Here is an 11,578-nt window from a genome sequence, read left to right as displayed (position 1 = left end):
TTCGACGTATCGAGTGCAAGAGACCAGGAGCTGAACTGACGAGTTTGAGTATGGGCCAGGACGAGCGATGCATCGTATGCGGCTATGCGGATGGCGCGGTTGTAGCGTACGCTCTTCATTTTGGTGTTGCTGATGGCTGCAAGAGTCTGGTGGGTCTCGATAAGCAGGCACGCGAACGCGAGCGTGCTGCTCTTGCGCAGGCCACTAAGCGCGACTTGCTGCGAAACAAGAGACGGGAGGAGCTCCTTCCTGCCTTTATGCGTGGCAATGGTGGTGCTGAGGGCTCTCTGTGGTCACGACAAGGTAAGGCAGGAATGCCCGATGAGCCGTACATTACGCACATGCAGGAGCGGTTTGCCTTGCTGAAGCAGAGTTGCGTGAGTGGAGACGAAAAGTACGAGGAGAAGCTTCGTGCACTCTGGGACGCCATCTACTCGCAATTCGACAAGGAGAGTGAGTCGTCTACCAAGGAACAACCTCAGGCTATTGCTGAGGGTAATCTGTTGGACTTGGGTGATGACGATCAGAATGGTACTGCTGATGTTCCTGAGCCCACTAAGAACATGCAGTTTGAGCGAGTTGGAGAATCATGGAGTCGACTGGGTTTCCAACGTCCGGACCCGACGACAGACTTCCGTGCTGGCGGCATGTTGAGTCTGGATTGTTTGGTATATTTCGCGTCGCATTATACTACACAAGCTGTGCGCATGGTGACGAGTCAGGTGCCTGGTTCACACGATCATACGTATCCGTGGGGTCCTGCGGGTATCAACGTGACGTGCATGGTGGCGCGTCTGTTCTGGAAGTTTGATGGCGAGCTTGTTCGCGACCAACAAGCCAACTGGCCATTGTTCTATGACACCGAGGCCTTCCAACTGCTCTTTTCAGAGGTGTTCGTGCTCTTCGACTACCTTTGGAACGAGATGAACGCCAACTACGGCAACTTTTCCAGTACGTTTCTGCCTACTTATGCTGCTACTGCTGGAAAAACCACTTATTAACCTTGTATGTGTTGCGCCTATGTGCAGTGGTAATTCAAGCGACAAGCGATCGCATCATGGACGTGCTGGAAGAAGCCCAGGGCGACATCAACGTCATATTGATGGAGCTGCGCTCGCAGAGTTTGTCTGTCGTTGGCAAGCAGCGACGAGCATCGTCACGTTCGATGGAGGATTTTCTGACGGCGATCAACACGAATATCACTGATGCTTCGGCTGCAGTCAACGAGGGTCTTACTGCTTCAGATGGCTCGAGTTTCCGGCCAGCTACACCTCCAAGCAAGTCGCCGCGGTCTTCGTGGTCATTTGCGAACCGTTTGAGTGGCGTCATGGGCTCATCAAGCTCGCAACCAGCCGCCATATCGTCGCCCACATTAGCTACGGCTACGACTGCTACCGAGGCAGCTCTCCTTCCCAGTGAACCAGCGAAGGAGACGTCGGTTCCTACAACAGACACATTGATACCTGATGTCAACGACCCTTTCGCTGGAAACGATATCCGTGGATTCGAAGAGAAGCCGCCGTCACCGCCTCCAGTACAAAGCGATGACCCCTTTGCGTGCTTGATGTAAGACAAACATTAAGGAATTAGCGAAAGTGCCTGGTAGTTAGAAATTGTGCGCTGCCAGCGGCGCATATAGTAAGAAAAGAAGCGATGCAGTTCGTTCAAAAGTAAAAAAGATCATTGAAGTCCAATAATCTATCTCTGTAGAGATCTTGACTTTTCTGTTCACCAGAAAAGGTTGTCCACAGCGACGTCCTCATTCGCCTTCCGTCGGAAAACGGCCACATATTTCTTGCCGCCGCCACGGGCGACTTTCTTGCCTTCCTCAGTCTCCTCTGTCATGGCCTTCACGCACGGGTCGGACTCCTATAGTACAAGTTTTTATTGGCGTGAGTTTTACAGCTTTCAGCGTTTCGTTATCAAGTGAAAAACGTCAAGTACCAGTTCGTTGTCAGGGATGCGAGTGAAGCACGGGTGGGCGGAGCACTTCTCTACGTGCCACTCGTGCAGCTCCTCCACGTCCGTGATGGTGTACAGGATGCCGCCCGGAGCCAGAAGATACGCGTACTCAGCAAGAAGTGGCGTGCTGCAACAACAAACATTAATATTGCTAATTCACAAATTCCACCGTACCAATACAGAACCACGTACTGGACGATGCGGCGGCGGTGCAGACGCGTCTTGAACTGTGGGTCCGGGAAGCAGAAAAACATCTTGGCCATCTGTCCCTTGCGGAAGTAGTGAGGCAAATAGCGCATAGCGTTCGTGCGCAGTGCCGACACGTTTTGGAACTGGCCAGGGTTCTCGGAGCGAAGCGCCTCAATACGAAGACGCACATATTCCGTCACCTTGGCTCGGATTTCGAGCGCCAGCGTCAGCTTGTCCGGAAACAGCTCCGCCAGCTTCACTGCAATCAATTAAACCCACAATATATTGCATTTGCATTTGTCCACGACGCAAACATAGGTCATTTTGCACGACGAACCTGTGAGTCCACCGAATCCACAGCCGACGTCCAAAAAGTCAACGTTCCTGCTCATTGCAACGCAAAATCAATAAGCCGCTTGAAATTCCTGGTAGTTGCCGGTTCTTACGGGTTCTCAATACCCGGGTAGTGAGTTGACCAGTCCATCTCATCGGGTGTCTGCGGACTGTGGATCATCGATTAGAGTGTTCTTCACTTGGTGGCATTTCATTGCAAATACGTCGAGTCACGTACTAGTTAAAGCAGTCATTATGTGACAGCGGATTACAGTGCGCACGCGAGCGGTAGAACTTCTTCTGCGGGAGCTTGCTCAGCGTCTGCGCGTCCTCGGATGCCTTCGTCTCGGCCATACTCACGTCCACCCGATTTAGAGTGATAAACAGAAATGTGTCATCACTACCCCGAAACAATGACACCTTACTGAATTCCAGTCCAAAAGGCTAACCAAAATGGCACCAGGGTCAGGCAACTCTGTGGTCGACGATCTGCCTGTTGGATGCTGCGAAGAATGCGGCAACGATGCGCTGTACCTGGACCGCGTGCTGGCGGACCACTTTTCGCTGCGTGTGTGCGTCAACTGCAAGCAGGATCTAACGCTGCATGACGGCGCATTTGAGCTCTTGTCCAAGTCTCGTGCCAGAGCCGAATATGCTCTTCCGGACTCCTCCTTCTGTGGGCTGCCACACCTGGACAAACCCAACCCACGACATGAAGCCTTTGCTCCACTGCAACTTTATCTGAGAAGGACCTTAGTGAAAGAAGCTCGTCGCTTGTATGGTGACGAAGACGGCCTGCAACGCGAAAAACAAAAACGAAAGAAACGCGCGTTTCGATCGGCGGCTGGCAGGACGAAGCATCTCTTGAAGAAACAGCACTTGGTAGAACTTGACAGAGACGAACATGAAGAGACAAAACCGAAGAAAGAAAAGAAACAGAAGCCTGAGTACGTGCCAGTGGCTGACAAGGATCATCGACATGCATTTGCCACTGAAAAGTTCGATGAAAAGGCCAAAATCTGGACCAAAGAGTGTTCGTGTGGCATGCGAGTGGAATTTGAAAAGTGGTGACGAGCGAGAGACTAGACGACATGTATGATAAAGATTATTTCTTTTACTATTCGTACGTGGTGTCAACTTCGATGATTGAGTATTTTCCTTGTGTGTTGAAGGTTTGGATTCACTCCCATCGTCCGGTGCGGCCAATGAATCCTTCGTAGCAAGCAGTCATGTACACTGCCAGTCCGGTGAGTGCCGCCATACGCAGGTTTGGACTCATGGAGTTCGGCTGCGCAATTGCCGTCGAAGCTTCTTTTTCGGTCTGCACAGGTTTCCATGGCACTCCACACACATTGACATAGCTCAGACAACAGTAGTATTTGGGTCGCTGGTCTTCAATGCCGTTGAAAAGTTCCTGAGGAAACTGAAATGTTTGTGCCTGGTGTCGTCCGATCAGTGTGATCCGCAGCACAGTCTTCTTGCTGGCCGCCACTTTCCTTGGCAACACGAACTCTTGCAACGTCATGTCGTTCTTCACCTCATAGTCACGTGAGGCAAAAAATGGTTTGATAGCTGTTGCGCGCGTGCCTAGCGGTTGATTCCGCCCTATTGCAGACCCCTGCTGCAGCGTCGCCATGTCGTCAACATCAAAGAACTCGAACCGAACTCGTTTAGGCGCGTACGTTGGGCTGTCTGGATGCCAGAACACTCGATACGGGACAATCTGAACGGCATTCACTACGCACGGTCCATTGAGTGCGTAGTCAATAAACTCAGTTGCATTCTGGTTCGTTGACGCCGAGCTGCTCCAGTAGCACGACTCTCCCGAGGAGCAGCCGCAGCGGTGCTGAATGCGCTCGCCTAGCGTCGTCAGCTCCGCCTCCAGTTCCACGTCCGCCGTCTGTAGTTGATGCAACTCCATCCAACAACGCGAGGATGTGAGCGTGTTCACGGGTGACTCGCTTGGTCGGTCTGCAGACGAAAAGGCCTCCACACCGCCCAGCAACTGCTTGTCGCCGGTTGCAGGGCGCTGTGCCATGCACACCATTTTCTTCCACAGGTCGGACCGGTTCAAGGCTTCACTGCAGGTCACATGCGCGTCGGAGATACTTTTCCATAGCTCTAAATGCAGCAAGAATCGAGAAAAGAATTGCGCAACGTTAGACAATCGCAGGGATTCACACGAGAACGATTACGAAGAAGACGTACCGTGTTCGCGCGTGAGCTCCATCAGTGCATGTGATGTCTGCTCGGCTGCATGTAGCGCTGAGTGGTCCAGGAACTGCAGCACCTGCAGCTTCAGCACAGCGGGGAGGTCCATGTCGTTCCGTCGCTTTTTGGTCTTCCGGCGTTCGTCTTCACCTCGTTTCTTCAAGTTGGCAAGTGTCGTTTGTCCAGCGTAGGTCGAAGCAGCAGGCGTTTCTCTGCACAGAATGCACATAATTGACAAAAGGTGCACAAATTCTTTTTCTCATATGACGCGCAGATGATTGTGCACGGATTTTATCCATGGACACCTAATAAGGCTGCAGTGATTGATTGTCTTTGGATACCGTTGCCACTACTTGACCACCTCAACTATGGAATTGCTTGCACCAAGATACAAAGACGGCATTCTACAGTACTACAATAGCTTTTTTATCGTAAATAGAGCTTAATATTTTAGCTTCAACTCGCGACCTTTCGTGTTTAACGGCTAAAGTGGTCCGTTTTTTATAATTAGGGGTGTCAATGTAATAAAAAAACTGGTTTAAAAACTGGCGCAATCCAGTCGAGTGTTTATTATTTTTGCGTTCGACTACAAAGCGTTCAATACAAGGACTTCATGGTCTTGGGTTTAAATGTTGATGTAGAACTTATGCCATGATCCATCCGTATGTAATCACTACGGGTACTACGTTGATTTGACTGAAAACCATGTCGCGTAGTGTTTGAAAGGCAAAAATTCATGCTAAAAAATCAGAATACTCAAGACATGGAGAACTATGCCAAGCACCAGTCTCCTCTCTTATACACCAAGTCCACCGGCACTGTTGCTGCGTGGGCGGGAATCATGAGCGATATCCGAGCGGTCCGTAGAGCGTTGCGGATGGTACTCATGCCGGTTCTGCTTGGTGCCGACGTTGATCAGCACGAAGCCAGAGATAACGAGTGCAGAGGCAAAAAGCGTTACGTTTGTGGGCCGCATACCGTGGAACCAAAAATCGGCCACGATGGCCAGCGGGACCGTCAACGACAGACCGACTGTAGCCACCGTGGGCGACGTTAGCAGCACTGCACGCGCCCAGAGGTAGTCCGACAACACGTTGTCGAATAGCCCCTTTAAGCCGATGAGGACCAGAATTTCCAATGATAACCCGCTTAGTGACTCAATGCCTGAGTAGTGGAAGGCCAGCACGATTGGCAGCAGACACACCATGTTGATAGCGCCGATAAACCCAAAAAACAGCGAGATGCTCACGCTCTCTTCGTCCGGGATCAGGCGGCGGATCGTCGTGGTGTACACGCCATACATGAAGGCCGCAAAAAGTGCCACCAGGTCTCCAAACACGTGATCGGTGCCGCCATCGGCTCCTTCATCGTTGAAGATCGTCGAGATGTTGCCGGCCATGCAGAGGATGACACCCGCCAGTTTCATCCATACAAAAGGTTCCTTAAGTGCCACAACGCTCAATAGAAACGTAAACACCGTGGATGTGGAGCTTACGATGGTACTGCTAGACACGCTGGTGAGATTAAGACTCTCGTTGTACGTGAAGTTGGCAAGGAACCAGAGTGGCGAGATGATGGCGCTGATGCGGAAGATCTGGCTGTAACTGGCCTGCACGCCCGAGCGACGGAGTAGTTCGCCGTGGCTCAGCTTGCCATTTGTGGGTAGGCCTCGAAGCCAGGCCTTGAGCTTTGGGAAGAGCACTTGCGACGTGTACCAGAGCGGTAAATTGACTGAGAAGAGCGAGATACCCACGTACGTGAGGAAGAACGGGCCTTGGAAGCTCAAATTATGGAAAATATACTGCACCAAAACGCTGGCGAAGGTCCAGATGAGCGCCACAATCACGAGAAACGTCACACCCAAAAACCAGTCGAAGGTTGAGTGGCGGCGGTGCGAAATCTTGTGAGTTCCGCTGTGGTTCGCGGCTCCCACAAGCAAGACGTCCGAGCCCATCAGCGCGTCGCGCTCGGACGCCTCACCGTCGGAGGACGTCGTGAGCGTCGGAGATGTGGAGAATGCGCGCTTGGCGCCACGCTCATTCGACTTCGCGGAAGCATCGAGTCCGTAGCTCATGGCGAAAGCGAGAATGTCATCAACAGGCGCAGAAGAGAAATTAGAGAGTGTGGCTCATCACGCTGTTTGTCATAGGTTGGAAACAGGGCCAATTGCTGCCAGCCACAGGGCAACGTCATAGTGTGGACCACGTAGCATATCAAAATTTAGCGGAGCTTTTATTCAGGAGAGAGGGCTTCTATTCGGACACCCGTAAATACTCGACGGTGTCACCACGAAGGTTGGCAGCTGGACCAGAATGGTACGCTTCTAAAGAGGGAATAGTCCATGCATGGCTCAAGAGTCATCCTGCTCAATCCAGATAGCCCGCGTTAGCAGCCGGTATTAATTAAAAGCTTCAGTGTATTTAATAAAATAACAAGCTGTCTACGATTTCTTTCGACGAGTGCATGTATTAAAACGCGTTGCTCGGCTTTTACCACTTCGGACCGAGACAGCTCAAATGTTCCAGCATTGTTTTGCTCTGCACTCAGCCTCCCACCGACAACCACAACAAACTCGCTTGTGGAAAATGTCAATGGCAGTACAAATCCTCGGGCGGCAGAAGTTTTAGAAGAGTGAGCCCGACGTTGAAGTGAGGACCAAAAATTACGCCAAATTGGTCCATTTGGCCCGTCGCTCGTGAATCAGGTCGGAACAGACGCAGACGACAAACCAGCTACTGCATCATTCTCGTTCTCACGTCGCCATGGCTTCTTGCAGCGTCGCGCCACCTAGTGGCAGCAGCACCAGCAGCACCAGCAGCACTAGCTCGGCACTAATCGTGCAGCCAACCGCTGGTGTTCTAAGTGTGGATGTATTGGGTGCTCGCAACCTTCCGCCTGCTGTGCTGGGTAGTCTGCTCAAGTGGACGCCAAGCTACTCTAACCCATACGTTGTGCTATCGTTGGATCGCGGACGCTTCGTGTCCAGCGTCAAACATCGCGACCTCAATCCAAGCTGGAAAGAAACAGGAAGACTCAACGTCCCGCTACCGTCCGAGACTGAAGTGCTTCAGACCGTTGGCATCCCAGGCGGTCGAACTGCAGATGCAGGAGACAAAATCAGCGGCAAAGGCAAGGCCAAAGGCGGCAAACTAGTTACCAAAAAGGTCGGAGCAGCGGCTGCAGCAACTGACGCAGCCATGGGCTATCGCCAGTACTTCCCGTGCGCGCCGGAGCTCTACGTGCAGGTTTTCCATCGCGCCGATGAGTCCAAAGATGCTGCACCAGCATCCAACTCGTCGAGCATATCGAATGTATCAGCGCTAGGACCGGACGATAAACTGATTGGAGCTGTGGTGGTGCCGCTGTTGCCGTGTCTCATGTCTAGTGCCTCGAGTTCTCGTGGATGGTATCAACTCACTGACGAGGAATCGCAAAGTGCGGGACAACTGCAACTAGCTTTGAATTTCGACGTTTCCGCTGCGTCGAGTGAGTTAGAGCCTCAAAAAGGAGATATTATCCGCCTCACTGGCTTCGGAGGACTCGAATACTACTCGAAAATCCTGCCGCCGGGCGCGAGATTGGAGGTGCTTGACAATTTCCAAGACCAGGTATTTGCTCAGACACGCAGTCTGGAAGGGTGGCCGCTGAGCTTCGAGCTGCACCGCAACTTGGTGCATGTGGAGCGTCGCCCGTCACTCCTCAATGACGCCTCGGAGCAGCTACACAACCAAGTGACAAGAGTTCGTCAGTTCCGTGTTGTTACAGGCGCACAACGAGTGTGGCGCGCTCTCCCGGACACTCCACGAGTTCAATTTGAGAACTCTGCAGCGTTCGTAGCGTTCTTTGGAGCCCAAGCGTACTCGACTATGATGCGTAGTGTTCGTGAGTTACTGCGCTCTGGTGTTTCCTCGGGTGTCCAGACTTTTGTGGCGAGCTCCAAGGACGCGTATGGCCAAGTGAGACACGAGTTTGTGCGGGTGTACTGGAGTGCACCGAGACGTCTAACAAACGGGAACATCGACGGTGGCTACGATGACGATCTAATTGACTGTGGACCGCGCACTAATCGTGGACATATTGTGCGTGCTTTCACTGCTGCTGACCGCTTGTCTGTGGACTACGAGGACGCCGAGGAGGAAATGATGATGCACTGGGACACATACGAAGACAGCGAGGACTACGAAGGAGAGGACGAAGGCGAGGCTGCTGTTCCTGAGCAGCTTATTTGTCCAATCACAGGCTGTCCGATGCTGGATCCTGTTGTCGCTGCGGATGGCCACAGCTACGAACGTGAAGCCATTATGCAGTGGTTCACGTCTAGCGATATCTCCCCCATGACGGGCATGCACATGCCCACGACCCAAGTGTTCCCAAACTTCACGTTGCGCCAACTGTCCGAGGAAGTGCAGGCCGCAGCGGGACGTCGTCAACAAGCCAAAAGACGACGTCGTCGTCAGAATGCAACACTTGGTCAAGTAATCGAGGAAACCTCGCAAGTCGAGAATGATCTCGAAGATAAAGCGGCGTCCAGTGAAGGAAGTCAGGAATGAGTGCGACAGGCGAACTCGCGTAAGTAGGGTTTGATATGTAGGGTTTTGAGAAGTATGTGTCTCCAGTATGTTTGGAATTATGAGGTCGCAGGAATACGTAGACACACAAGACGACACTGGACATTGAGAAATAAAAGAATGGAAGCTTCAGATAGAAGCACATTCAACACTCTCGCGTAGATTTGCTCTTTGCCTTTTCGTTGTCCCACATACATGTACTCAGCACTCAAAGCCCCTTGGCATCGTTTTCTTCCGACTTTTTGATGATTGCACGCAACGTCTCGAGCGCACTAACATGCAGCCGTGTGCCCGGACCGAAAATGGCGCCTACACCTGCATCGTACAGGAGCTGGCCTTAGGCGGGATGACCCCTCCACAGATCACCAGAATATGCTCAGCGTTTTCCTTCTTCAAAACTTTGACCAGTGCCGGCACCAGCGTGTTGTGGCCGGCCTCAAGGGAGCTCACGCTGATACAGTGAACGTCGGCATCCACGGCTTGTCGCGCACTTTCTTCCGGCGTAATGGATAGTGTAAAACAAAATTATAGCGCCTACAACTAATAAAACACAAGAGTTGAGCAGCGACGTATCGAAAAGAGAGGCCCAACATCGACATCAAAGCCCATATCTGAATACCCGGAGGCAATAACCTTAGCTCCACGGTCGTGGCCGTCCTGGCCTATCTTGGCGACCAGCATACGCGGCCGACGACCGAAACGCTCGGCAAACGCTTCAATCTTTTTGACGACAGCGTTGTACACGGCTTCAGCCTCGTCGTTGTGTTTGTACTCGTTACGATACGCACCAGATACGACGGAGCTCTTCGAGACATGTCGACCCCAAACGTCGTCAAGGGCCTCCGAGATTTCCCCCACAGTGCAGCGTGCACGTGCCGCGCTCACAGATAAATTGAGCAGGTACATCGGGCGTGTGCCCGGTCCTGTACTCTCCGTCAGTGCCGCCGAGTCGCGTAGCTTTTGAAGACACGCTTGAGCTGCAGCCTCGTCTTGACATCCTTAATACGGGCGATCTGTTCCTACGTACCGCCGTGTTATCGATCGTGAGCACGTCCACCGTGTCCGGATTCTCCACCACGTACTTGTTCACACCAACAATTGTCTCTTCACGGGAATCTACACGCGCCTGCTTCTTGGTGGCACTCTCTTCGATTCTCAACTTGGCCATCGCGGACTCAATAGCCTTGGCCATTCCTCCCAGCTCCTCCACTTCATTAATCATTTCCAACGCTGCATCGTACAGTTCCTGCATAAGTGTTTCCATCAGATACGATCCACCCCACGGGTCGGCCACACGCGGAATGCTAGTCTCCTCCAGAAGCACCAGCTGCGTGTTACGGGCCAAGCGAGCACTGAATTCCGTAGGTAGCCCCAATGCCTCATCCAGAGCATTCGTGTGTAGACTCTGCGTGCCGCCCATGACAGCAGCCATAGCCTCCACTGTCGTCCGCATGATTTTGTTGTATGGATCCTGCTCTGTCAGCGAGTATCCCGACGTCTGACAGTGAGTTCGTAGCAGCAAACTCTTGCCATTCTTCGGTTAAAATTTGTCTTTCATCAAAGTGGCCCACAGTTTCCTTGCTGCTCGTAGTTTGGCCACTTCCATGTAAAAGCTCATGCCAAAAGCGAAGAAGAATGATAGTCGTGAGCCACAGCGTCTACGTCGAGGCCAGCCGCTTGTGCTGCTCGGACATACTCAATGCCGTCAGCTACGGTAAAGGCCAACTCCAGCCGGGCGTCTGCTTGTGCTTCTTGCATGTGATATCCTGAGATCGAAATGGAGTTGTACTTTGGCATATACTCGGACGTGTAGCCGAAGATATCCTGAATGATCCTCATGCTCGGGCCAGGAATGTGTTGCGCACCATAAACTCCTTCAAAATGTCGTTCTGGATGGTGCCAGACAGCAGTTTCTGGTCCACTTGTTGCTCCTCGGCCGTCACAATGTACATGACCAGAATGGGCAACACGGCTCCGTTCCAAGGTGTATGGAACGTGGTTCAAATGGCCTTCTATTTGGGTATGTTTTTTATCCTATAGAAGCCTTACTATGATACGCTATTAAACGGTTCTCAGGGTTTGCCTTTAGTTAAATTTGTTCCTCCGTCCGCTGAAGATACTCTTCGAATGCGCTTCGGTGGGTCATCCTGTTTGTATTGTCGAATATATATGTTGCATTATTGCAGCCAGTTTCTTGGCTGCTGTGAATGCCGCTAGCTTCGGTTTTCTCCACTGTATCCTGAAGAATGAGGCTAGTGCACTGAGATTACGGCAGTCGTTGTAGTCGGCCTTATCTTCTGAGTCTTTTCTGAGCA

The 11,578-nt window shown here is 52.0% G+C and overlaps 7 protein-coding genes across 7 annotated transcripts; 3 read left to right on the top strand and 4 right to left on the bottom strand.

Annotated features, from left to right (window-relative positions):
• Positions 1–50: 50 nt before the first annotated feature.
• PITG_01814 (uncharacterized protein) lies at positions 51–1,570 on the top strand (the record flags this gene model as incomplete). Its single annotated transcript, XM_002908374.1, has 5 exons — positions 51–394; positions 495–513; positions 570–951; positions 1,029–1,324; positions 1,433–1,570. 5 exons carry the CDS (start codon positions 51–53, stop codon positions 1,568–1,570), a joined length of 1,179 nt encoding a protein of 392 aa, XP_002908420.1.
• Positions 1,571–1,728: 158 nt separating this feature from the next.
• Positions 1,729–2,635, bottom strand: PITG_01813 (tRNA (guanine-N(7)-)-methyltransferase, putative; the record flags this gene model as incomplete). The annotated part of the gene is made up of 5 exons (XM_002908373.1): positions 1,729–1,869; positions 1,945–2,089; positions 2,155–2,410; positions 2,489–2,538; positions 2,598–2,635. The coding sequence occupies 5 exons, from the start codon at positions 2,633–2,635 to the stop codon at positions 1,729–1,731; spliced, it is 630 nt and encodes a 209-aa protein (XP_002908419.1).
• Positions 2,636–2,937: 302 nt separating this feature from the next.
• PITG_01812 (uncharacterized protein) lies at positions 2,938–3,555 on the top strand (the record flags this gene model as incomplete). Its single annotated transcript, XM_002908372.1, has 2 exons — positions 2,938–3,366; positions 3,424–3,555. 2 exons carry the CDS (start codon positions 2,938–2,940, stop codon positions 3,553–3,555), a joined length of 561 nt encoding a protein of 186 aa, XP_002908418.1.
• A 109-nt stretch (positions 3,556–3,664) lies between these two features.
• PITG_01811 (F-box protein, putative) lies at positions 3,665–4,851 on the bottom strand (the record flags this gene model as incomplete). The annotated part of the gene is made up of 2 exons (XM_002908371.1): positions 3,665–4,605; positions 4,693–4,851. The coding sequence occupies 2 exons, from the start codon at positions 4,802–4,804 to the stop codon at positions 3,665–3,667; spliced, it is 1,053 nt and encodes a 350-aa protein (XP_002908417.1).
• Positions 4,852–5,491: 640 nt separating this feature from the next.
• On the bottom strand, positions 5,492–6,769 carry PITG_01810 (Drug/Metabolite Transporter (DMT) Superfamily; the record flags this gene model as incomplete). The annotated part of the gene is made up of 1 exon (XM_002908370.1): positions 5,492–6,769. The coding sequence occupies one exon, from the start codon at positions 6,767–6,769 to the stop codon at positions 5,492–5,494; it is 1,278 nt and encodes a 425-aa protein (XP_002908416.1).
• A 688-nt stretch (positions 6,770–7,457) lies between these two features.
• Positions 7,458–9,418, top strand: PITG_01809 (uncharacterized protein; the record flags this gene model as incomplete). Its single annotated transcript, XM_002908369.1, has 1 exon — positions 7,458–9,418. The coding sequence occupies one exon, from the start codon at positions 7,458–7,460 to the stop codon at positions 9,243–9,245; it is 1,788 nt and encodes a 595-aa protein (XP_002908415.1).
• Positions 9,419–9,471: 53 nt separating this feature from the next.
• On the bottom strand, positions 9,472–11,215 carry PITG_01808 (methylmalonyl-CoA mutase, mitochondrial precursor; the record flags this gene model as incomplete). Its single annotated transcript, XM_002908368.1, has 6 exons — positions 9,472–9,525; positions 9,615–9,742; positions 9,833–10,247; positions 10,291–10,797; positions 10,917–11,087; positions 11,129–11,215. 6 exons carry the CDS (start codon positions 11,213–11,215, stop codon positions 9,472–9,474), a joined length of 1,362 nt encoding a protein of 453 aa, XP_002908414.1.
• Positions 11,216–11,578: the final 363 nt, after the last annotated feature.

Source organism: Phytophthora infestans, genomic scaffold (assembly GCF_000142945.1).
Source record: "Phytophthora infestans T30-4 supercont1.2 genomic scaffold, whole genome shotgun sequence".
Lineage (NCBI taxonomy): Eukaryota > Oomycota > Peronosporomycetes > Peronosporales > Peronosporaceae > Phytophthora > Phytophthora infestans.
The sequence above is the reverse complement of the archived record's forward strand: the minus strand, read 5'-3'. Positions and strand labels throughout refer to the sequence as shown.